At 38.6% G+C, this 26,025-nt stretch overlaps 2 protein-coding genes across 2 annotated transcripts; both read left to right on the forward strand.

Annotated features, from left to right (window-relative positions):
* The first annotated feature begins 7,164 nt into the window (after positions 1–7,164).
* On the forward strand, positions 7,165–7,491 carry LOC149238445 (uncharacterized). The gene has a single exon (XM_089369563.1). The coding sequence runs from the start codon at positions 7,165–7,167 to the stop codon at positions 7,489–7,491; it is 327 nt and encodes a 108-aa protein (XP_089225689.1).
* A 16,780-nt stretch (positions 7,492–24,271) lies between these two features.
* Positions 24,272–25,750, forward strand: LOC149238446 (uncharacterized). The gene has a single exon (XM_089369564.1). It carries the CDS (start codon positions 24,272–24,274, stop codon positions 25,748–25,750), a length of 1,479 nt encoding a protein of 492 aa, XP_089225690.1.
* Positions 25,751–26,025: the final 275 nt, after the last annotated feature.

Raw genomic sequence — 26,025 nt, forward strand, 5'->3', positions numbered from 1 at the left:
AATCCAAGTTGAGCTATGTTGGTTTCAATTACTCATCAATGTTTGATGTGTCCAACAATGGTGGAAAGTATGGCCGAAGGAAGTCCACATTAAATATAGGGTGCAAGCAAAGGAAGGGTGGGATACTGAGCTTGAAATCATTTTCTCCCACAACCTTGGTGATGGTGTAAGGCTCATATCAAAGTGGCTAAGACGAGGCACTATTTATTCAAATTTAACGAAACTTTGTCACCCACCTGAAACTAATGGGGCACCCGATGTTGATCATGTTCTTGTTTACATTTGGAATTGGATTTCTTCAAGATTTTGTGAACCTATTGGTGGATTTGATGAATGTGATCAATAAATATGGTTCCTTTATTGGCTTTAGACTGAACATTGGCAAATTCTTTCTAAGTAGTTACAAAAGGCAGTGCAACATTAAGCGAACATAATGGTTTAAATCCCAAGGCCACTTAAAATGGGTTGTGGCCAGTTGAGCTATGGATAGGTCTGTTATAATTTTGTTGCACATAGGGAATATTCTCATCCCATTTCCATAGATGCTTAGATGTACATGCGTAGTATGTGCACAATTATCCTATTGACGACCTCTATTTAGCCATAAATTTGGGGGTGGAATGCAGCTGACTTGGTGATCTTCGTGTCCAACAATGACCAAATGATCGACTAAAACACACTTAGAAACCTTCTATCCCAATATGATATAATGGTCTTAGAGATCCCAAAATGTTCCCACAGTCGTTCAAAGAAGATTCTAGTAGTGGCCACTATTTTGATACTCTTCTTGTAGGCAGCCAATATGGCCGTCTTATAAAATTTGTTGATGACCAAAAATACACATTCATTTCCATGCTTGGTAGAAGGAAGGAAAAACATATAGTTGATGGAGATGGATTCTCGGGGCTAGCTAGGAGTAGGTAGAGGAGCATATCAACCTTTCTTTTTAATATTTGGCTTGGAAATTTCATAGGAATTGTACAAGAGTCATGTATTGGCCAACATCCTGTTGGATATTTGGAAAATAAAAATACTTTTGTAGTATGGACATAGTTTTTTCCACACCAAAGTGCCTTGTGACCCAACTATAGTGCACCTCCCAAATCATCTTGGCATGCTCGCTTGAACGAACACAGAGGTGAATGAGGCAGCATAATAATGCATCTTGGAGGTGGAAGTCTAGATCTTTCTTGCCATACACTAGTATATGCTATTTGGTGATGAAATCTGCGTCATCTTTATATAGTTGCAACCATCCAGAAGATCCATGGGCAAAAAGGTTGAGAATAGTGGTCAGTGCTACAACCCATGGCTAATTGAGGAAATCTGCAACATGGTTGGTGCTTCCCTTCTTGTATTTGATATTCAAATGTAATTTTTGCAAATATGTGGACCATTTTTTATGGTGATCATTCTACAACTTCCCTTGGGTCTATATAAACTTTAGGAGTCGATGATATGTGTGGATGACCATCTCCTTCCCTAGAATGCAATGTGTCCATTATTGGCAAGCCTGCACAATGGAAAACATATGCTTATCATAGGTGGGGTATTTCATAATTGTATCAGAAAATGTCTCGCTATGATAGGCCACCAAATGCCCTTGTTGGGTGGCAAATGCACCAATAGCATAGTCAGAGGCGTATGCCTCAATTTCAAATGGTTGTTGCAGGTCTGGAAATGTGAGTACTGGTGTAGAGCAGAGGTGATGCTTCAACTCAAGAAATGCCTTTTGTTGGGACACAGACTAGAACAAGTTTACTTTCGCTCAACGCTTGATAACTTGACTCAAAGGCCAAGTGATATGAGGGAATCCCAACATGAACCTCCGATAAAAAATTGCATGGATCAAAAAGATGCGAAGCTCTGTTAGAGTGGTCAGGGTTAGCTTATCCCAAATGACTTGAATATTATCCGAATCCACATGCGTTCTTAGCTCATCAATGATGTAACCCAAATATTAGACCTAGCTCATTACAAAGGTGCATTTCTCCAAGTTGGCACATAATTTTTGTTGCCGCTATGTTTGAAGGACCTACCGAATGTGTTGCAAGTGCTCTTCCCAACTCTTGATGAATATGAGTATGTCATCCAAGAATACAACCACGAATGAGTTGGTAAAGGACTACAATATGTCATAAATCATCCTCATAAACATTGCAAGGGAATTTTTCAACCCAAAAGGCATGACCAACTACTCAAAAAGGCTCTTCTTGGATTTGAAGGTGTTCATCCATACATCTGTGGGTTCTATTGGAACCTTGTGATAATCAGACTTTAAATTGATCTCTTTAAAATACTTGTATTGGGCGCAACCCAACTTGGCCTAAAGTTTGGTAAAGACTCTGCATTTTGAGGAGCAGAGTGTGGAATGGAGAGTGCAGCTAAGCATGAAGTGGACCATGTAGTAGAGCAGCGGAGTGCCAAGTCGACCATGCAATGAAACAGTTGGAATATACCGTGTAGTATAAGGGCGCCGGAGTGTGTTGAATCCCCTCCTTTTTGTAAAATACATGTAATGTTGTGAAATTTGAATCGTTTTTGGACCATCGTAGATTGTTTTAGGGAGTCCATGGTATTTTGATGATATATACATCGATGTAATACTATATATAGGGATCAATAATAAAGAAGAGGACATCACATCTTGAATTGAATGGTTGTATTATTGTGATCTGTGGTTTGGAAAAGAAGGTGAGGCTCTGCAGCTGAGTGTGAAAACGACCTATAGCTTAGTGCACAAGTCAAGAACTATTTGTTGTGCAAGATTCATTATTATAAGAAGCAGTTCTTGTGGACGTAGACCCACATTCAGATGAACCATGGTAAAATTGGTGTCTTCATGTGTATATTTCCTTATTATCTATTGTAGAGTAGTGTTTATTACAACTTCATTTTATTACAATGCAGTGATGATTATGAGTTTATATGATATGTTTATGTGATTAAATAAATGGGGTGAAGTGATTTATGAATATTAAGTGTAATAAAATATAAAAACACCACATCACATCATCCTTCAAGGCTACAAAAACCTAGTTCTCCATCCTCCCATAGTCACTTTGGGTGGGACTGCAATCTTCTCACATGTCGTTGCTGGAAGGGCCAATGATTGAGGTTTTATTGGTGCACAGTATAGGTCGAACTTGGGATAACCGAAATCATAACCAACAAATGGTTATGTTGCCAGGACCGAGATCTGTTTGAGGGATATGTAGATGTGGCAGTTGAAGAAGGTAATTCAATATTGGATAGAATTGAAAGAGTAATAATTTTCAAATCAAGAGAACAAAAACCCTTGTCTGAAGTTTGAAGCTTGGTTACAGAGATATATTTTCACAAATCAATACGAAATTTTCTTTGCATCATTTCCTGTTGAATTCTACGAGTAGATATCAAGGTTGGCTAAAAGAAAGACCTGTTTTAAAGGTGGAGAACCTATGACGTGGAATCTTGAATTGATACAACAACTCAAGGGCACAGATAATAGGATTTCAAGGGATATCGTTTTCTAGATTGATAACATCTTGGGAGGCTTCATTATTGAGTTCACAGTAGACTAGATTGTGTCCTACAACAAAGCCCAACAATGATTCTCCAAAGGGCCATGAGGTAAGTATTTAAATTATTTAAAACTTTGGATTAAGATGCATCTATGTGAAAAAGAGTTTTTACGGATGTAGTTAGATTGTTAGTTTACTTACGTTTTGAAGAAGAGGGAATAAATTTGAGCCATAAATCACAGTAACGCAAAGCGGAAAAATATATAGAGTAGATACCAAAAAAAGAGCTCATGTAAAAGACCCAAAGACCTTTGTAGAGACTTAATATAGTCCTCTTTTGAGTGAATCTGAAAGTGAAAGAGAAGATAGACACCCTGATAAACCCTAGATAACTTTGCAGTATTTTCCTTCCCATCTTGAGAGTTCATAGAAGCCAGAATCTTGTAATAGCCAAGGGTTTTTTTTCTCTCCCCCTCCCCATTCTCACCCTATTCTCCCTACCCCACATCCCCCTCCCCTTACTCATCCCCCTCCCCCTCTAGGAAGAAATATGGCTGATGATATTAAGCTGCCTGTTTTCAAAGGAACTGGATTGGAAGATCCAGAACAATTTTGTTTTTTATGTGAAGTTGTATGGACTATGAAGAAGATCAATGATGAAAATATAAAGAAAGCACACTTCATTACGACACTCCAAGATAGAGCATTGACATGGTATATGAAGTATTCAAATAATCAAGTTAGAACATTTTCAGGTATTAAAGCAATGCTAATAAAAGAATTTAAGAAGTTGAAGTCTGAATCGTAGTGCATCATTCAGTTAAAAGAAATTAAACAGAAGCCTACTGAGTATGTTTGGGAATTTGATAAGAGATTTAAGGAATTTTTGGATCAACTGAGATTCAAAATAGTTCTGCAACAACATTAAGAATGGTTTATCGTTGCACTATTACCGCATATGAGATTACCATTGATGCAACAAAAGATAACAAGTCAAGCTGAAGCTCTACAGATTGCGATGAAGTTGGAAGCTTCGCCTATAGGAAATAATAATGCAGGTATGCAATACATTCAAAGTCAATTGGCGAACCTAACCTTGCCGATATAAGATATCAAGAAAATAAAAGAATTCATAGAAGAAGTATGGTGTACGAAGTGCAGATCAGGGGGCCATTCTAAAGAACAATGTGCTATCTTTAGGGATTACATGGCTAGTAGAACACCAAATCCCTTAAATGAAGGATCTAGCCTGTGGTGCAATATATTTAAAACCAAAGGCCAATATTGCTCAGAATATTGTTACCTCTTACAGAAATATGTGTAGACTCCAAAGAACCTATATTGCAAATTCTGTAAATTAGTAGGACATGATGAGAATAATTGTCGAGCTTATGAACTAATGATGGAGTGTAGTGCTGACACTTATAGAATCCAAGTATAAGAACATGGAAATGAAGGCAGTGGAAATGTGGTAGTCGAGGAGGCTACCAAGGAAGAGGTTAAGGTGTTAAAGCTAGTCGAGGACATGGACAGATCATTTGCTATAATAGCAGCTAGGCAGGTCATTTTGTGAGAGATTTTCAGAACCCTACAACGACATGTAAGTACTGTAAATCCTTTGACCATGTAATTGAAGAATTCCTTGTACTTATGGTAAATATGTAAGAAAAAAGGAATTAACAGCCAAACAAAATATTCAAATGATGGCTACTGAAAGGAAGGCCAATGAACCTCGAATTAGTATTGTCACTAGAAGTGGAGCTGTGACTGAAAGTGATAAAGCATATGAGAAGAAATAATTTGAAAGTACATGGTTTAGAAAAATGGTTAGAAAGCTATTGTTTTTTATATTCATAAGGAAAAATAAGTATTTATGGAAGCAAAGCGAAGCTTTATGGATGATGGAGCTTCGACCTCTAGTGTGCATCCAAAGTAGAGAACTACCTACGATGTGTCATCAGCCTCAACACAGAATCAGGCTTTGACACAGAATCAAGCTTCAACACACAATTGAGGTCTGTCACAAGACCATGATTCAACAAATCAAGTAGGTATCTTAAAGTATTTTATGCAAAGTTGTATAAAATTATTAAGAGATCAAAAGGATATAGAAGGGCTTCAGGAGTTGATAGATTCATGTGCATCCAAGGAAACATTGGAAAATGAGATATGCATAGTCAATAATTTGCATTGAAAAAAGAGAACTGGAAGAGAGATGATGCTTAGTGCACAAATAGGAGTATATGAGATGGATCAAGTTATCTTGGATTTGGGATCTGATGGTAATGTATTAATGAAGTATACATGGGAATTAATGGGTAAGTCGACACTAAAGTGGTCACCTGTTCAGTTAAGGATGGAAAAGCAGCAAAATATCTTCCACTTAGGAAGACTACCAACTCTAACAGTGGACATTGAAGGAGTTCACGTTACTGCTGATTTTGAAGTAATAGAGATCGTTGATGATAGTAACCCCTATCCTGCATTGCTTGGACTTTAATGGGCATTTGAAAATATGTTTATAATTAATCTGAAGAAGAGACATATGATGTTTGAAGGAAATAATATGAGAGTAAGTGTTCCCTTGGATCCATCAGAAGGGGTAAGATATACAGAACCTGTTAGAGAAGAATAATGCACAACTAATATAGATAATATCTATCAAATGATAGCAAAGGAACAGGATTGGGTTAACCCTACTGCAAAAGGAAAGTTGACTTGGGAGCATTATAGTTCTTGTACCTTAGACTCATAAGAAGAGTTGGAAAACTAGAAAAATAGGTTGCATGAAATATCCACAAGGCATTGTGCAAGAATTACCAAATATATTCATTGTATGGTATCTGAGGTATGTAACCTACCATCTTATGATGAGTTGGGTGATGTAAATACTTTTCTTGATGATTATGAAGAACAGGTTCTAGAAAATCAAAGGTTGTTAGCTTTGGATATAACCCTGAAAGCTACCCCTACTAGATGGTTGGGTGCACACAAGAAGAATATAGAAGGTTGGCAGGAATGTCGAAGATTGATGTGGATAAGGTTTGGATAGATAGATACAAAAATAGAGATAAAATATGATGGTGAAATTAATCCTAGGAAGCATATCCAGCTATGCACTACAACATGGAAATAGATTCCATAGCAAGAATGGGTACATGGATTCATTCATACATTAGAGACAATCCCTAAGAATTGGTACTTACAAACATAGCGTCAATATGGTACGATAAACTAGGAAGACATGGTTGATGGCTTCATATTAACATTAAGCTTTAAGGATGATTGTCCATACATAGATTTGGCTCTTCAGACAGTTAAGAAGAAGATCTTTGAGAATGTAACCACGCTGACATGGAAGAAACCTAATTGGGTTGTGCAGACAGAAAATGCATTAGAATGTTATAACCTTACTACAAAAGAGGAAGAAGATCCTTGCAACATCGACATAGTAGAATCAGAAGGATACCGCAAAGTAAATGGACCTCTGTTAGAGATACCAGATATAACAAAGCCACTAAAGAAAAAGAAGGTGAACATAGGATTAGAGAAGGAATCTAAGTTTGCAATAATAGGAGACTATTGGGATGAAGAGATAGTCAGGAAAGTTACAGAGTTACTTCATGAATACCGGGAATTATTTTCCACCAAGTTTTCATAAATGAAGGGTATACTAGGAGACCTAGGAGTTATGAAGATTCCCCTTAAGCCTAATGCGAATCCAGTGAAACAAATACCTTACAGGTTGAACCTGAAGTATAAGGAGAAAGTAAAGATAGAGCTTGATAAGATGATAGCAGCAGGAATTATTAAACTGGTAGAAGAATTAGAAGGTGTGAGTCCTATGGTGGTGCAAAAAAACAAGACTCAAGGAGAGATTAGGATCTATGTTGATTTGAGGAAGTTAAATGATACATGTTTAAATGATTCCTTCCCCACCCCTTTCACAGAGGAAGGGCTAGAAAATGTAGGAGGTCAGGAAGCTTAGTCATTTACAGATGGATTTTCAAGCTATTATCAGATGAGGATTTCACCTGAAGATTAGCACAAGACCACATTTGCTACAGAATCGAGCTCATATTAATACACAGTAATGCCTTTTGGATTAAAGAATTCCCCTGCTATATTTTCTAGAGTGGTGGTTGCAACTTTTAAGGAATATATCCACAAAGTTTTAGAGGTATATTTTTATGATTAGGTAGTATTTGGATTGCTAAGCAAACATATTGGAAGTTTAAGACTTATGCTCAACACATGTAGACAATATCAGATCTCTCTAAACCTAAAGAAATGCATATTTTGTGTACCTTTTGGCATATTGTTGGGACGCATTGTTTGTAAGCAAGGACTAAAGGTGGACCTGCTAAGATTGCTATCATTGTGAATTTTCCTCCACCAAAGGCAGTAAGACAGCTTCACACTACGATGGGACATACTAGGTATTACAGGAAATTCATCAAGGGGTATATGCATACCACTACGCCTATGGAGAAATTGTTAAAGAATGATGTAACTTTTCAATGGAATGAAGAATTTCATAAGAGCCTCGACATATTGAAAGAAAAAAAGGGTAGTTGTGCCTATATTAGTGTTCCCTAATTGGAATAAGGAATTTCATGTCCATGTGGATGGCTCTTGTATAGTTTAGGAGTAGTATTGACACAACCTGGTGTAGGAGAAATTGATCACCCTATAGCTTTTGCAAGTATAAATTTATCTAAAGTAGAAAAAAAGTTACACCACTACAGAAAGGGAAGGACTGGCCATGGTGTATGCATTGCAGAAGTTTAAACATTATTTTTTGGGATCACACTTTAAAATGTTTACAGATCATTCTGACCTGAAGTATTTGGTTAATAAGCCTATCTTAGGAGGAAAGATTTAAAGATGGTTACTTTTATTCCAGGAATATGACTTTGAAATCATTGTTAAACTAGGAAGACTGAATGCAAGACCTAACCATTTGTCAAGATTGGAAATAGGGGAAGAACCAACCACTGTAGAGGATAATCTCCTTGATGCACAGTTATTTGCAATCAGATTTGGAGATGACCATTTTGTAGATATCACTCAATTTTTTACCACGGGGATGGCTCCTTCAAAGTATAATACGCAAAAAAATAAATAATTACTGGTTAATGCAACTGAATTTTCATTAATAGCAGGATAGTTATATAAGATGGGATTAGATGAGATATTGCACCGATATGTTCTTGAACATGAAAGACATATGATTCTAGCTGAAGCTCATGGTGTTGCAGCTGGTGGACACTATGCAGGAAAAGATATTGTGCATAAGATTTTGAGAGCGAGACTGTGGTGGCCTACACTACACAAATATGTAAAATAATATTTCAGAGCATGTGATATGTGTCAAAGAACAAGAAAAACTTCAAGAAGAGATGGGATGCCATTAGTAGCACAATTTACATGCAGGGCTTTGATAAGTGGGTTATTGATTTCGTTGGACCCATCAACCCACCCGGAAAGAGGATTGGCATGAGGTACATAATTACAGCAACTGGTTATCTGACTCGAAGGGCCAAAGAATAACCAGTAAGGGATTGCAGTGCACATACTGCTCCAAAGTTTATTTTTGAGTATATGTTGTCTAGATTTGGATGTCCAAATATTTTAATGAGTGACAAAGGGTCCCACTTCCTGAATAAAATTATTGAAGCATTGAACGAGGAATTCCAAGTTTATCATCAAAAGAGTACCCCTTGTCACCCTTGAGATAATGGAATACTAGAAGCATTAAATAAGATTTTGGAGAATGCACTGACTAAGGTATGAAATGTGAATAGAGATGACTGAGACCTTAGAATTCTAGCAGTATTATGGGCTTATAGGACCACATGTAAAAAATTGATAGGTCAGACACCATTCAATTTAGTTTATGGGAAAGAAGTTGTGATTCCCATGGAATATATTGTGCCTAGCCTGAGGATTACAACTTTTACATATATGGAAGACCTTGATATAATGGAGGAAAGAATGTCACAGTTGATTTCTTTGGAAGAAGACTGATTTATAGCAGGATTCGATCAACAGGTACAAAAAGCAAGAGAAAAGGCTTGGCATGATAGACATATTAAGCAGAAGAACTTCCAGGTAGGAGACCTTATTCTCCTGCATGAAATTAAGTTTGTAAAATTTCCAAGAAAAATCAAGATGCATTGGTTGAGCCCAATATTATCAAGCATATCATAGATGGAGGCGCAATTCAATTAGTAAAGTTAAATGGAGAATTGATCCAAGGAAGTGTGAATGGTAGTAGGTTGAAGTTATATAGGGACAACCCTGCCCCTCAAGCCTCTACGTAGAGAAGAAAGGATAAAACTATTAGTGCCACTTGTAGTTGAAAGTGGGCACTGGACTATAAACTAAGCCTAGAGAGCTTTGATGTAGGAAGTTACTTGACCACAGTCTATATTATGTCAAAGTACATAGGAGATGCAATGTAAGAAGGGTTGTTCACTACCAATATGGATGTGTCGAAATTGGTCGGAAAAATATGATCATTAAAACACATGAAAAGTTGCATTTATGAGGACAGATCGACAAGAGATAAGGATATATATGCAATTAATAAACACAATCTGAACAGAATCTGGATAAAATATAAGCTAATGATGAGGTTAGAAACTCGAAATTGTTATAAAAAGTCGTGTCCTGCCCAGATTTGGAACTTTGATGGATTGACAGTTTAAGTGTTGATAGAAGTTGAAGAAATTCTTGATGTCATATGTCGTCTGAGATTTCTTGGGAATAAATTGTTCATAATTTTAGTGAGAAGATCTTATCTAGAATCATGCAAGCTAGTGCGCTCGTAGCACCATTAACCGCAACAATGTCATCACAAAAACAATGGAGATCTCCACAGAAGAAACCATCCAAGGAAGGGAGAACAAATAATAAACAAGATAAGAAACCTATCGAACCTCAACAACAACATGAGCAAGTCAAAGATAGTGAGGAAGAAGCAGAGCACATAGAGCAGATGGAAACAGATGGTGCAACATTTCCATCACCTCTGCCACCATACATTCTACCGAGAAAACAAAATTCAAAACCAGTGAAAGACTCGAAGGATGCAAAGTTTTCCACCTTCACACCCCTATTGCCAAAGGAAGTACCATTTACAGGGAAATTACTTGGGAAAATATCGCAGCTGAAGTTCACAGACTACAACTTCAACGACAAGAAGAAATACCCATAGTTCACACCAGACTGATATTTGAAACAAGTAAACTATCCAAAGAGTGGTGTAACGAGGTTAGAGCCGCAACAATGGGAAAATGGATTGGCGCAGTCAGGATTGATGAACATGTTGAATGTGCCGCACTTCAGCAGAAATCCGAGGAGCACAGCTTGTGTTCGATAGTTGCTCGTGTTAGTTCACGATGGATGCTTATGGACAGGAAATAAGATCCTTATACACCCCATGTTGATATGGAGAATCACCAGACTGCCATACCAGGGGCAAAACCCCGTGGAAGAATTTTGGAACAGATCAGAACTGTGCCATAGTCGAGAGCATGACTAAAAAGTTTGGTCTAACAAAAGGAAAGAGGGGATATGATATAAATTCAATCAGCTATCAAGTAGTTCACTTCATGATACACATATTGGATGGGTAGATCATGATAAAGTGTCAGGCTAATGAAGTCCCTACAGGGGTGGTCTCATTAGCTGCGTAGTGCACCAATGCGGTTTAGTATAACCGGGCTAAATACATTTGCAAAGAATTTATGGATGACTACCGCGAGTTCTAGGAAATGGGTACAACATTTCATTATGCTTGGTTAATTTTGATTATAGAAATGATGGCATGGAGAGAACCAGAGGATTTACACTTCCTTCCTGTAGATTCATATGTTTGTGAAGTTGTGCGGTATGACTCGTTGTGGCATGCCACTCAACCATTGCGAGCTATGGAGAATAGGATGTTTTTCATGTTATACTATCATATGCTAGTAAACTAGCACCCTCGCCTATCATCGAGCCTATACGAGCAGTATAACATTGTTGCGAAGTTCAAGGATGATTTTCACAAAGTGTATATATAGACTCACAGGGACACAAAGAAGAAATGGCATCCCCTACCATACCTAGTCACAGAAGACGATCTCCTCACACTAGTACAACTGGAGGAAGAGGTAGAGGCAGAAGATAGTGCAACATAAGAGGACACCTCACAGCATGGTGAAGATAGTAGAAAGGAAAATGTTAAGGATGAGAAGGAATCATAGGAAGAGGAGCAACATGATGTGGGTCACCAAGATCCTCATGAAGGAGATGAGAAGAATAAGGAGCATGAAAAGAAAGAAATGGAACAAGCTGTCATAGAAAAGATGAAGGCACAAGGTGAAGCTTCCATGGAGATCAAGAAGAAGCAGAAGGAAGATAAGGTGAAGGAAATCACACCAACGGTTCTTACTGATGGGGACCTAAAGAAGATTTGGGATAGAATTTAGGAGGTGACAATAGAGTCATGGAGTAAGTGGGAAGATCATTATGGTGCACTTCTCACAAGTGTGCAGGAGCGGATCACAGAACTTAAAATTTTGGCACAGATAGATAGACAACCCACATAGACAGTGGAGAGGAATGGAGAAGAAAGGAAAATAGAGCCTACACTTGCAACGACGTTAGTGCTGATACAAGCCGAGAACTATAGTTTGACTCCACCGAGGTACAACAACAATCAAAAGGGTGGAAGCATGTCAATATGAACATCACAACAATACCATTACAAATACTACACAAGTTTCACATGGCGATAATAGAAGAGCTGAAGCTAGGTGAACAACATACCTCACAACTGAATATTCAGGTAGAGAAAGAGAGAGCTTCACTTCTACAGAAGCTCGACCAAGTGATCCAGGACAAGGATCAAGCAACTCAACAACAACAAAAGATCAAGGAGGTAATTGAAGCAACATGTAAAGAGATTTTGAACCTTGGTATCCATGAAGAAGAATCAGCGGAGGACAAGGTCGTGAAGCTCGACCTTGCAGTGAAAGGATACAAGTAGAAGATTACAGATTTGTAATTCAAATACGAAATGCAGATCAGTGAGCTGCAAATGAAGCTGCAGCCAACTATGCCACAAGAAGTAAGAGAGTAGAGGGAGACTGACATGAGGACTGCAATGGCTAGCATCTCTGTAGGAGTGGTAGAATGTGGAAAACTGTTAGACAGGAGTTTACAAATTTGGACTTTCTTGCAGGAAGATCCAAATATATAGAAACTATGGGAAGAGATTTAGTAGAAGCAACAACAGTGGGAAGAGATTCAGTCATTTGTGAAGACTTTACCAGTCTCGTATAAGCTCGCCAAAATAAATAAGGGAAAGGTCCTCCAGAAGAATATTGAGAAATTGAAGAAGGAAGAATAGGTTTTAACAGAGAGGTCTCAGCCATGGAAAGATGAGGCTCTACAACTATCGCAAGTAGTAGATGAGAAGCTTCACGAGATTTAACAGAGGGAGACAGTGATGGTACATAAGGTTGCAAAACATGTGACATAAGAACTGTTGGAAGAAGTGTGCAATGAAGAAAAGTAGTTCACAGAGACTCTGCAAAAGTTCAACAATACTTGCAATAGTATTGTAGTAAAAATCAGAGGCAAAGCAGCTGACTAAATCGGGATGAGTCACATGTGAGTGTTGGGGGCCTGTTGGTCACAACCCAACTTGGTCTAAATTTTGGTAAAGACTCCGCATTTTGAGGAGTGGAGTGTGTAGTGGAGAGCAGCGGAGCGCGAAGTGGACCGTACAGTAGAGAAGTGAAGTGCCAAGTGGACTGCATAGCGAAGCAGTTTGAGTATACCATGTGGTATAAGGGTGTCAAAGTGGGTCAAAGCCCCTCTTTTTTGTAAAAAACATGTAATGTTGTAAAATTTGAATGGTTTTCATACCATCATAGATTGTTTTATGGAGTCCATGGTATATGGTCCATGGTATTTTGATGACATATCCGTCAATGGAATAGTATATATATGGATCAATAATAAAGAAGAGGACATCACATATTGAATTGAATAGTTGTATTCTTGTGATCTGTGGTTTGGAAAAGAAGTTGAGGCTCTGCAATTGATTGTGAAGAGGCCTGAGTCTACAGTTGAGTGTGCACATGACCTGTAGCTTAGTGCATAGGTCAAGAACTATTTGTTGTATAAGATTCATTATTATAAGAAACAGTTCTTATGGACATAGTCCCACATTGGGATGAACCATGGTAAAATTGGTGTCTTCATGTGTATGTTTTCTTATTATCTATTGTAGAGTAGCAATTTATTATAGTTTCATTTTATTAGAATGTAGTGATGATTATGGGTTTATATGATATGGTTATGTGATTAAATAAATGCGATGAAGTGATTTATGAATATTAAGTGTAAGAAAACATAAAAACACCACATCGCATCATCCTTCAAGGCTGCAGAAACCTGGTTCTGCAACCTCCCATAGTCACTTCCGATGAGACTGTGATCTTCTTGTAAGTCATTTCTGAAAGGGCCATTGATTGAGGGTTTTGTTGGTGCGTGGTATAAATCAAACCTAGGTTAGCCCAAATCATAACCAATAACTTGGCCCATTTGAGCTAGTTAAGAAGGTAATCAATCCATGAGATTGGATACCTATTCTTGACAGTGATTTTATTTAGTGCCTAATAATTAATGTGGATTCTCTAGCTCCCATCCTTCTTCTGTACAAGTAAAATCAGGCTCTGACAAGGTAAGGAACTTGGTCAAATGTGCCCTTTCAGCAACAGCTCTTGGGGTAGTTCATTTTCTAGAATAGAGGGGTAGTATATTAGCCTAATGGGTAGAGCTACTATTGGATTTAGAATGATCGAACGCATTTCCTAGTAGTGTGAAGGTACCCTTGTGGGAGAGGAGAAGATGTCCCTATATTCTTCCACGATATTATCCACATACTTCTGTTGTGTGATGGAACCCTTCACAGGGGCCATGGATGTGACCTCAATCTTCCCATTGCTTTTAGAATGAATAAAATAGAAAAGAAAAATTATTGGTCTCGGAGATGATCTTACTGCACTGCTAAGAAAATATCAAAGAGATGGAAGTAGGTGGGGCTACCTTTGGTATCGTATATAACTTACTTCCCAAAGTAATAACAACAGTGCGAGGCCTCAACTCATACACAACATGATGCTTCCACAAGTATGGTTGGATTAATAATACATCACAAAATTCAAGACAAGCAACGTCACACAGTACCTCATCTGTGAAGGGTTTGATGTTGTGGGGAAGATGACATTGCTAGCTGATGCGAAGATTTCATTCTTAGTGGAGCCACACGATAGTATGTGGTTATGGGTGCGGTGTGGTTGGTAAGACCAACCACTTAGAAACATTTTCTCAAATGGGGTTCTTGTGGCCCCTTCTGTCAACAATCAGCTGTAGCAAATACCCCTTCACCAACATTTATGAGTGGAAGAGACATTCCCCTTCCTCTAGATCTTCTAGCTCAATATTTTGTATCTTGGCTATGGTAATGGTGGTGTTGGGCTATGCAATGATAATTTGCTTCCCTTTGTCATTCCCCTTGTCAAGTTCTAAATTAGAGTTGGAACATGCAACTGACTCTGAAGCCTTCATCTCGGCCACCAATGACTATTTGGCTCGACACTCACTTGTGTTGTGAGTGGGTCACTTATGGAACTCACACCACCTTCTTGTATCCTTATTTGACTTCATGGTGTTATTCTTTGCTTGGAGCTTTGGAGGGTTGTCCTTGGTCACTCTACTTTGGATTTTTCCTATGTTTTGTAGTTTGGGGTGCATTTCCCTTACTTCATAGTCACATATCGAAAGTCTCACTTCTTCTGTTTAAATTTCACTTGATCTTGATAGTCTGCCAATAGAAAATTACAAGAGAGGACATGTCTAGGAACCCCATCTCATCCTATATGTATTTGTGTAGAAGGCCATGGTACTTGAATACTATATTCTGCTTAGAATCCTTGGTACCGAACTTCGTGTGAAGCTTATGAAAAATAATTGTGAACTTCGACATGTCTTGGTCCCTTCCCTACTATAGTGTGGTCTATTTTACATACTTTTCTTCATAGGTCTGGACAGGATAATACTATCCCTTGATGGAATTTTGGAAATAATTCCAAGTGCGTGCAGCTGAAAATAGTGAGGTTTCCCTCTCATTCACTGGTCCTTGACGTGGGGAGTGGTTTTGAGGAGTGCAAAAGTAATATTATCCCAATTGGAAAAATCATGAACCAAAAAGTATTCTTCTAACAAATTTAACCATTTATTTACAACATTTGCATCTATCTGGCCTTGAAATAGGGGAATGTCAAAGTTGACTTTTACCTTAAAGGGAGTGGCACCTCTAGGGTGGTTTTTGGATGATGATGTGTCACCTCTGGGCATCCACTGAAGGATCTAGGAAAAGTTTTCCATCATCCCATTCCTTTGTCATTAGAGGGCTTCTTCGAGCAATATTTTGAAAGGATCTCCTGCTCCCTTGTCTTTCTTTACTTCCACCATGGGAGGTCATCGGGGTCAGTGTGGCCAGTCTTGCAAAGGTTCAACTTGTTCAAGCCCTAACTTCTTTTACCCTGAACTCCTTGGGGTCATGCACAAAAAATAGAAGAGAAAGAGAAAACTTCTCTAATACCACTAATCAAAATTTATGCATGAACGAAATTAAATAAAGGTTCAAAAAGAAACATTGAGCTACAATGGTGTTGGGCCCTACTTTTTTCACCCTTTTTTAATCCTTATCCTACTATTTCCATTATAACTTACTCTATCTTTCTCCTTTTGACACCTAGAAACCATTCCATACTGGCTAAACTACTCTAGTTTATAAATGGAGGTAAGAGACACAGTTAGGTTTATTTTTACATATCTTTGGTTAGTTTAAGTAGATGTTAAACAAATTTATACTTCTTGACTCACTATTGACTGATTTATTTCTAGTATTCCTAAATATAAGGATGGAAACTTGAATGCATTGACATGTCACCAGTGACTCAACATCTAGCTCAAAAATGTATCAATCGACCATTCAGTATTTAATTATGTACTCTATTCGGTACTTTATTCCAGAATTGGCACCAGTTAACTGATGGATATCTTCAGGGAAACTTCTTCTATTTATGGTCATGGTGATAAACTATTCAGCCTAAATATAGTGCTACAGTTGGATCATTGCAAATATGATAAAGTGAGAGAGTGATCTTTGTAATCTGGCTTAGCTTAATTAAGCACAGATCATACCTGCATTACTTTTCTGAGTTATTTATTTGTAACTATCTCTAGGCCATGAATTCCTTAAGAAGGCCAACAATTAGTGTTAGGGGTTAGCCATATGAAGAAATAATATTGTGAATGTAAACATTATATGACACTATTTTAATTTTATTTTGGAACTACTATGTTCATGCTTTATTGAAGACTTTAATATATAAGTGATATTGGCTTTTATACTTATGAATTTATGTGTTTATAATTTGTGAAATTATTTAGGTAAATTAGCTTGTCTCAAGTCGTGGTAAGGGCCCACCATCGACCTCAGCCAAGTTCTGTAATCGATTTCAGTTAGATAGAAAGTGTGTATTCGGATTACCATTAGAAAAATTATACTTAGGATCTTTGTTTTAATTTTCAGATATTTGGTACTTAGGAGTGTGATCGAATAACATTTAAAATATTCTGTAGATCTAGGTGTTTTTTTTAAGTTGGTGATTGGTTATTAAAGGAGTAGGTTCCCATTCTAAATTACTTAAGTTTGTGAAATCATTTCCATAGTAATTACTTGAATCTGAGGTTTCTCTTGATATCGAGCATTGTCTCAATCTGAATGACCATGTCCCAATTCAAATCAGATTTCAGAAGAATGAGTTTTATATAGTTTTTGGATTGAAGTCTCTAATCTAAATGAAATACTTCATTGTCTATCTCTAACCTGAATGAAACACTTTGTTGTGTTTGGGTCAGAAGTTCCAATAAGAAGTATCTGTAGCTAATGTTCGACATACTTGAATTTTCATAACATTATGCAAGAACTGTAAGCCATTTATTTTATTCCTCAATTACTTTCGACTAAACTCATTAAATTAGATATCTATGTGAATGATCTGAGTTTATTAGCATTGATAGGATTGATTTTTGATTCCTAGATTGACCTTGGGGTTAGTTCCGTGCGAGGATATTGAATGAAACAAGTTGCTTGAATTGAATTTTGGGTATCGGTTATGGTGGTTACTGAATTTGTTTCCAGTAAAGAAAACATTTAAATATGAATTAGTTGCATGGTTGTTAAACATGAATTAGTGATTTGAATTATGTGTGATGTTAAAAAAATATAATAGGTTTCTTTACTTCAGAAAACATTACACAAGTAAAAAATGATGAAATTAGTGACTAGGTGACTAAAAAAGTTAGTCACCACAATTATTTCAAGTGAATTCCTACTAATTTTGAGCCATTTTAAGTGACCGAACTAAAAATTACTAACTGAAATGACTAATTTAGTCTAGGGATAAAATATATGACTAAACAATAACTGACTAAACTAAAAGTGACTAACTTAAATGACTAATTTAATCTAGGATTAAAATATATGACTAGATAATAAGTGACAAAATTGATAATGATTAACGTAAATGGCTATTATAACCCAAGAATAAAAATATGACCAAATAATAAGTACAAGAAGGATATGAATTAGTCATTTATGATAGTAATTTTTATTTGTGTCACTTTGGAAATGGAAAATTGCACTTTTGATACTAAAGTGTTACATTTCACTACAGGGGTCTGTGAATCCATCTGCAGTATTAAAATTTAGAGACAAAGGCATCTTTGAATCCATATACAGTGTTAAAATTATGAATACCCTTTTGTCTCTAAAGTTTAACACTATAGATGGATTCAGAGACCCACTTCTTTGGATCCATATGGAATGTTAAATTTAGAGACAAAGGGGTCTCTAAGTCCGTTTCCAGTGACAAAATTTAGAGACCTTCATCTGCAATGTTAAAATTTAGGTAGATTGATTCAACAAACAACTTAAAGGGGTCCATGAATCCATCTATAATACTAAAATTATAACACTTTTATACAATCAATACTAAACCGACATAAAAGTTGCTATTAAAATGATTAACCACAACACATATTAACATACTCAATATCCTTGTCATAAATAGAAAAAATTATATATATATCTATATATATATATATATATATATATATATATATATATATATATGAACTATAATGTTAAAATTATAACAATTTTATACAATATAGAGTATAATTTTTATATAATAGTTTTATACTCCCTTTAGAAGGTGGGAAAAAAAAGAGAGTTACTCATATAGAAGGGTTTTAAGGCTTAGTAGGAAGTTGTTCCTCACATATTCTTAGAGAGACAACACACTATTTGTTGTGGGGTTTTTGTGGTGTTGTTACATATGATTGTTGATTATTTCACTAGATTCATAAAGAAAATGATTTTATTAATTTGAATTAAATGTATGTTCATTTAAACTTGGTTAATTAATATAAATCTAAATTACTCTAAAGCCATATTATTTTATAAATAATTCTAAAGATACATGCATTACAAAAATGTGCACAAAATCTAATAGCACATTCACATTTTTAGAATGTGCATAAACTATTATTAGAAAACCATACATACTAACAATTCTTGTGGCTCTTTAGGTAGAGTAACATGTCATGAGATGCGTTCCACAGTTGGGGAGGAGCGATGGCTAGGGTTTGGAGGCTAGGGTATCAGGTGGAACCCCGCTCGGGTCACGGGTAAGTTTATGCAGGTGGAACTTCGCTCGCGTACATGTGCAGGCGTAGGGGACTTTCCACAGATGACTGGCAGTTGGAGGTGGCAGTCTTGCTTTTTTTACTGTGAAGGAATTACTTAAAGATTAAACTGCAGGACCCCGTTTTTTCCCGTTTCCTAGTTTCTCGGGTGTAGGCGATCATCATCCTTGTCTGCTTGCTGTCGTTTTCCTCGAACGCACCTCTAAACCATGGTTAATCCGAGTGAGTTGGTGGACTTGGACCCGGAACTGGAGGATATCCTTTCTATGTGGGGTAAGGATCCCACAGTTCAAAATGTTGAGCAGTTTTTTGGAGCTTATGAGCTTTCGAGACAGGCGGTCTTCTCACAGGAGGTAAAACCATCATTTTTAATCCAAGGCAGTGGCTCGAGCAGAGAAATCATCAATCCTCGTCACCAGGTCTCATACAAGCCGCCGGATAGGGAAGCTGTGGCGGATGGGTCGTCAACAGGTGCAATTTTTTCTGATAACAAGGACAACCTAGGGTCTTTCCGGCAATTCTCCTTGAATGGTTTTGAGGATACAACAAATTTGGGGCTTTCCTCGGGTCTTGGTATTGGAAGGGTTTCTGGTGGGGTTTCTCCGCTATCCAGGGTTTCGTTGCCGAAGGTCGCCCCTCTCTCAAAAAATTCTCCCAGGTGATGGTTTCGTGGGTCATCTTGACAACTCCGCGGGAGAGACGGGAGGTTTCAATGATACGACACATGGTCCTCTTTCTTCCGGGAGCCTAGGCCATATCTTCTCGGCCCCTGTTCAGTCACAGCCAGAGGTAGATTTACCAGCGGATTCAGTCCAGGAGGGTCCAAAATGGACGGGCGATGTCCGGGTAACCAGGGTACCAGCTGAAGACTCAAGGAAGAAAGGTGAGAAACGAAAACCCCAAGGGCCGATAGGTTCTCGGGAATTAGTAGGGAATTTAGTCTTAGGCATGGAAATATCCATTGAAGAATCATTAGAAGTTGCTGAAAGCACCCTTGTTGGAAGGGCAAGAGGAAAGAAGTTCTCGTCAGCATTTATACAAGCTTGGGGGGAACAAGTTTTCATTTCGGATAGTCCTCTTCGGTTTGAGGCCCAATGTTTAGCCAAAGGCTGGTTTATGTTTCACTTCGAGGATAAGAAGGATGCAGAATGGGTTTTGGAGCAGAATTGGAGCATAGGGAATATACCGGTCCTGATGAAGAATTGGAGCCCCCTCTTCGATGCTCTCAAAGAGAGAACAGACGAATTTCCAGTATGGGTGAGGGCCCCGGGCCTTCCGTCGTTCTTATGGACTGAAGTTGTGTTCAAAGCTATCGGTAATAGATTGGGCTCTTTCCTGGAGGCCGATATTTCCTTTCTGAAGACGAAGAACAGGGCAATGGCCCGCATTCTGGTGAGTCTCAACTCGAGCGGTGGCCTTCCACAAAAGATCAATTTACAGTACAAAGAATACGTTTTCGAGCAGCTCCTCAACTACGAACACTTGCCTTTTCGGTGTCATAGTTGCCATGAGTATGGGCACCTTGCCAAGGACTGCCCTCTGTTCAGAAGAAGGAGAAGATTCCGAAGGACCCCTGTTACTAGAGAACTTGCATTCAATCGGGTTCCTCCTCCTCAGGAGAGAGCAGGAAATGCGAGCCAGGTAGTGGAAGAAATGGAGATTGAGGAAAACCTGAAAGAGTCAGCGGTGGAAGAACCCCAGCTCCATGAGGCGACCCGGAAAAATGATTTTCCGTCGGCGGTAGCAGTGGAGGAGAACGCCAAGGATGCAGCGGCAGAACTCCTACCCAACAGCGATCAGGATAAGGGTATGTGCTCAGGCTCTCCTTCCATATCTCTTCAAAATCCTGAGCATATTTCGAATTCTTTGCAAAATTCACCTTCTAATTTTCCCTTACATAACTTGAGCCATAATGAAAAGGTTGAAACTCCAAAAATCATGTCTGATATTGACTCTATTTCGGATGCATTACCGTCTCTTGATTTGAATAGTGAAGAGAAGTGGCCTCCTCTTGCTACCCCATTAATCCATAACCCTTGTCCATATAACCTAAGATCCATGGGGGGGAAATCTGGCTTGCCTGTAGCTGCTGGGGGTTTAGGACAGTCTCTTAGCCATAGCTCAGCTAAGAATAAGAGAGGTAGGAAATCAGACCTTTCAAAGGCAAAGTTGAAAGCTAAGCTTGACGTGGCCGATGGAAAACAATACTCAATTCTTGGGGTTCTTAGAGCTGTGCAGACCCCTGACCAGGTTATCAAATGATTTTGTCATCCTGGAACTGTAGAGGTTTGGCCAATAAACCTAAAAAATTGGCCTTGCGAGACTGGATTCTAAACTCAAAAGCAGACATTGTTTTTCTTCAAGAAACTCTGGGGAAAGGTACTGAGGTGGAAGCTATGTTAAAAACCTTCTTACCGGGATGGGTTTTTACTACCATTGACTCATCTGGCCACTCCGGGGGTCTTGCAATTGGATACAAAGAAGGAAGAATTAAAGTCATCAATCAGTGGGGGACGAAGCAAGTTCTGGGTATGGAGGTCCTCACACCTGTTTTTTCCCTCCCCTTTTCCATTGTGAACATCTATGGTCCATGCCAAGGAAGAGAATCGTTCTGGGTAGATCTGATGGCAAAATCTCTAATGAAGTCTTCCATGTTGATTGTGGGAGGAGACCTAAACTTTTCTATTGGAAGAGCTGAGGCATGGGGACCTTCAGCCAGGGAGGATCCCTTGTCGGATTTCTTTCATAATTTCCTTGAGGACAATAATCTCACAGATCCCTCTCCGGTAAAGCTTAAGCCTACTTGGAGGAATAGAAGAGTAGGGGAGGATCGGATTGCCAAGAGACTAGACCGTTTTCTTCTTTCTGAGGCTATCATATCAAAAGCTCTTATTTTTAGACAGTGGGTGGAGGAAATTGGTAATTCTGATCATTTTCCAATCTTTCTGGATATAGCTTTCCCACCTCCTAAGCCTCCGGCCCCCTTTAAATTCAACCCTTCCTGGCTTCAAGATCCTTCCTTTAGTACTCTTCTTAAAGATACATGGATTCACCCGGGTAATAATGTAAGAGAGGATAAAGGTTTTCTGTTCATGGAGAACCTTAAGAGACTAAAAAAAGCAACCATATCGTGGGCAAAAGACAGGAAGTTGAAACAAAATGAAGATCTATCTAAAATCAGGGAGGAATTGAAGCTGTTGGAGAGCACTGAGGAGGATGGTTATCAGTCGCAGGCATTAAAAGATAGAATTCTACACCTGGAGAAGCTTCAAAATAAAATTCTTTTAGAAAAGGAGGAAGAATGGAGGATCAAGAGCCGGGCAATATGGTTAAAATCAGGTGATGAAAATACTAGTTTTTTTCATAACTATGCAAAAGGAAGAAAATCAGTAAACACCATTTGGAGCCTCAAAGATGAAGAAGGAAGGGAGGTCAGCACATTTGCAGATCTTTCGAGCTTAGGAAAGAGACATTTTGAGAGAATCTTCTCTGATCCAGGGGAGGCCACCATAGCTGAAGTCCTTAGGACAGCTCAATGTTTTCCGAGGTTTGTAGAGGAGGAAGAAGCAGATGAGCTTTCTATACCTGTTACCAAGGAGGAGATTGAAGCAGCGATGAAAATTATGGCAAAAGACAAGAGTCCTGGCCCTGATGGGTGGACTATTGAACTCTTCCTTTTTTTCTTTGACCTCATAGGTTCTGAAATCACCGATGTTATAGAAGAATCAAGACAGAAGGGAGAGGTCTTCAGGCCTTTTAATTCTACCTTTATAGCCCTCATTCCAAAGAAAGATGACCCGGAGAATTTTGAAGATTTTAGGCCGATTTCCCTGTGCAACTGTATTTATAAAATCATAGCAAAGGTGATTGCTACCCGAATATTTCCTATATTGTCTAGGAACATCTCAATGGAACAATTTGGGTTTCTAGATGGAAGGAAAATTCTTGAAGCCATAAGGGTAGCACAGGAGGTTATTCACAGTGTCAGACAAAAGAAAATGAAGGGTGCGGTCTTAAAAATAGATTTATCCAAAGCCTATGATCGCATCAGCTAGCTTTATCTTCGGATGCTGCTGACTCATCTGGGTTTCAACTACTCTTTCACCAGCTGGATTATGGGATGCATTACAAATGTCATTTTTGCAGTTCTGATCAATGGCTCAGCTTCCCCTTTTTTCAGCAGCCAAAGAGGTCTTAGGCAGGGTTGCCCTTTATCGCCGCTCCTGTTCTTGTTAGTGGCAGAAGGTCTGAGCAGATTGATCCACAAAGCCAGAAGAGAAGGGAAGGTAAAAGGTATCGAGGTAGCAATTAACCTCTTTATCACTCATTTGCTTTTTGTTGATGACATTCTGATTTTTACAAATGGTTCATCTAACGAAATTAAGGAGTATAAAAGCATTTTTGATCTCTTTCTGAAAGCCACTGGAATGCAGATAAACACTAGAAAGTCACAAATTTGTGCAGCAGAACTTGACAGAAGAGAAAGAGATAGAATGACCAATGTTTTTACTTTTCCTCTTCAGCCTCTGGACACTCCCTTTAAATACTTGGGGTTCTGGTTAAAGCCAGTAGCTTACAAGAAAGAGGATTGGAATTGGCTCATAGCAAAAATAGAAGCCAGAATAAATCATTGGAGTTTCAGGTGGATTTCCAGAGCAGGCAGATTAACACTCCTCAAATCAGTCTTGTTAGCCATCCCAGTTTACTGGGCTGCTCTAACCTGGGTTCCCAAAGGAGTGATGGAGAAAATCAGGAAGATATGCAGTAGATTCTTATGGGCAGGCTCAGCAAAGGAATCATCGGTTCTTCCCTAGGTGGCATGGGATAAGATTGCAAGACCTAAAGAATGGGGTGGATGGGGAATAAAAAGACTCCCCGAGTTCAGTTTGTCTCTGGCAGCAAAGTCTGGGTGGAGGTTAATATCGATGGAGAATCTCTGGACAAAGGTGGTTAAAAGAAAGTATATAGACCCAGTCCCTTTAGAAGATTGGATCCGGAGTCAGGAAAAGAAACAGAAGAATATATCAGTCATTTGGAAGGCTACGCTGGAAGCCTTCTCTGTGGTAGAACAAGGCCTAGCTTGGAAAGTGGGAGATGGTAGTCACATCAGAATCGGCAAGGACCCTTGGGTGGGTTGCAATGAAGCTTTTGCTCTGTCTCCAGGTCTCCTCAGACACCTTGACAGTAAAGGAATACTCACTCTAAATCAGGTGGAGAAAGCAGGCCACTCCACCTTATGGGGTCAAGCATGGAAAAATGATGAAGAATTAGGTTTAAATATCAGATGGAAGAATGAATGGGCCTCATTCATCCAAGAACTCCACCGTACACATGTCAGACTCAAAAACGAACCTGATAAGCTGATCTGGGCTCTGGGGAAAACGGGAGAATACTATCCCAAAGATGGATACTCCTTCTTAATGAAACAGAAAGGATGGGATATCCCCGAGTGGTGGTCTAAAAGCATTTGGAAGCTTACAAGTCCAGCAAAGGCCAGGATATTCCTTTGGTGTCTGCTAAAAGGAAAAATCCCAACCTGGGACAGGCTACAAGCTAGATACCTTGTTGGTCCAGGAAGATGCCCTTTATGTAAATCAGATGAGGAAACTATTAGACATCTTTTTACATCTTGCACAGTTTCTTTAAAGATTTGGGAAGAGCTTCCTGTACTGCTTAATGTTAAAGCTCAGTGGGGGACAGAACCTTTGGAAGCTACATGGAGAAAATGGTGGCAGAATCACCCGGATGGAAATTTGAGAAACCTACCTCTCATTTTCTTCTGGGGCGTATGGCTTGCGAGAAACAAATGTATATTCCAAGATAATATCATCCCCTCATCTGTTATTGCTTCTAACTGCGCAGCCATATACTCTGCTATTCCGGCCCCTGAAGCGAAAAATCCCCCAAACCGTGACAAGCCTCTTATTATCAAGGAAGGCACTCCTTGGGCCTTTTTTGATGGAGCTCCCCAGAATAACAGGGCTGGCGCTGGGATAAGCATTCATATATCTTCTGATCATTATCTAAAAGCTTTTGTTGTATTAGGTTCTGAGTCAAACAACTATGCCGAGTTGTCTGCTTTACATCTTTTGCTTTGCTGGCTCCTTCAGAGGAACATTTTCACTATTCAAATCTTTGGCGATTCTCAAAATGTCATCAAATGGGTCAATGGAAATGCGTCTTGTCAAAATCAGATTTTAAAGCCACTGTTAGAAGAAATTTTGTTATTAAAGTCCTCTTTTAACAGTTTTCATATCTGTCATATCTACAGGGAGAAAAATGAAGAAGCAGATCAGCTTTCTAAAGCTGGTTTACAACAGGTTTTGGGCGGCTGGTCAATAGAGGAATACTTCCAGGGGCAGCAAAACATATCACATCAGCCCCCTTTTGCACCTCCTCAATGAGCGGGGATCCCTCTCCTTCTTTAAAATATTTATAGCTTTTACAGACTCTGTACTCATATATTTTTGTAATTTTGGTCCGGTCAACAAAAAACAGTATTTAAAAAACTCTTTATATTTCCACAGATGATAAAGTTAATATGACAGCTTGATGTATGGGGTTGTTTTCCTTCTCAGAAGGAGACCCCAAGTCGTGCACCAAAATGGTATGTATATAACCTCCGGAAGAGGGAACGTGACAGACAATCATTACAAGGCTGAGTCCTGATTTTGTTTTT

The sequence above is a fragment of the Pinus tabuliformis genome, chromosome 8, assembly GCF_031772625.1.
Source record: "Pinus tabuliformis cultivar Carrire ecotype Pingquan chromosome 8, CPIR1, whole genome shotgun sequence".
In the NCBI taxonomy this organism is placed as follows: Eukaryota; Viridiplantae; Streptophyta; class Pinopsida; order Pinales; family Pinaceae; genus Pinus; species Pinus tabuliformis.

Coding starts and splice junctions, on each gene's coding strand:
- LOC149238446 (XM_089369564.1), top strand. CDS start 24,272: ATGGAGAATCTCTGGACAAAGGTGGTTAAAAGAAAGTATATAGACCCA.
- LOC149238445 (XM_089369563.1), top strand. CDS start 7,165: ATGAAGGGTATACTAGGAGACCTAGGAGTTATGAAGATTCCCCTTAAG.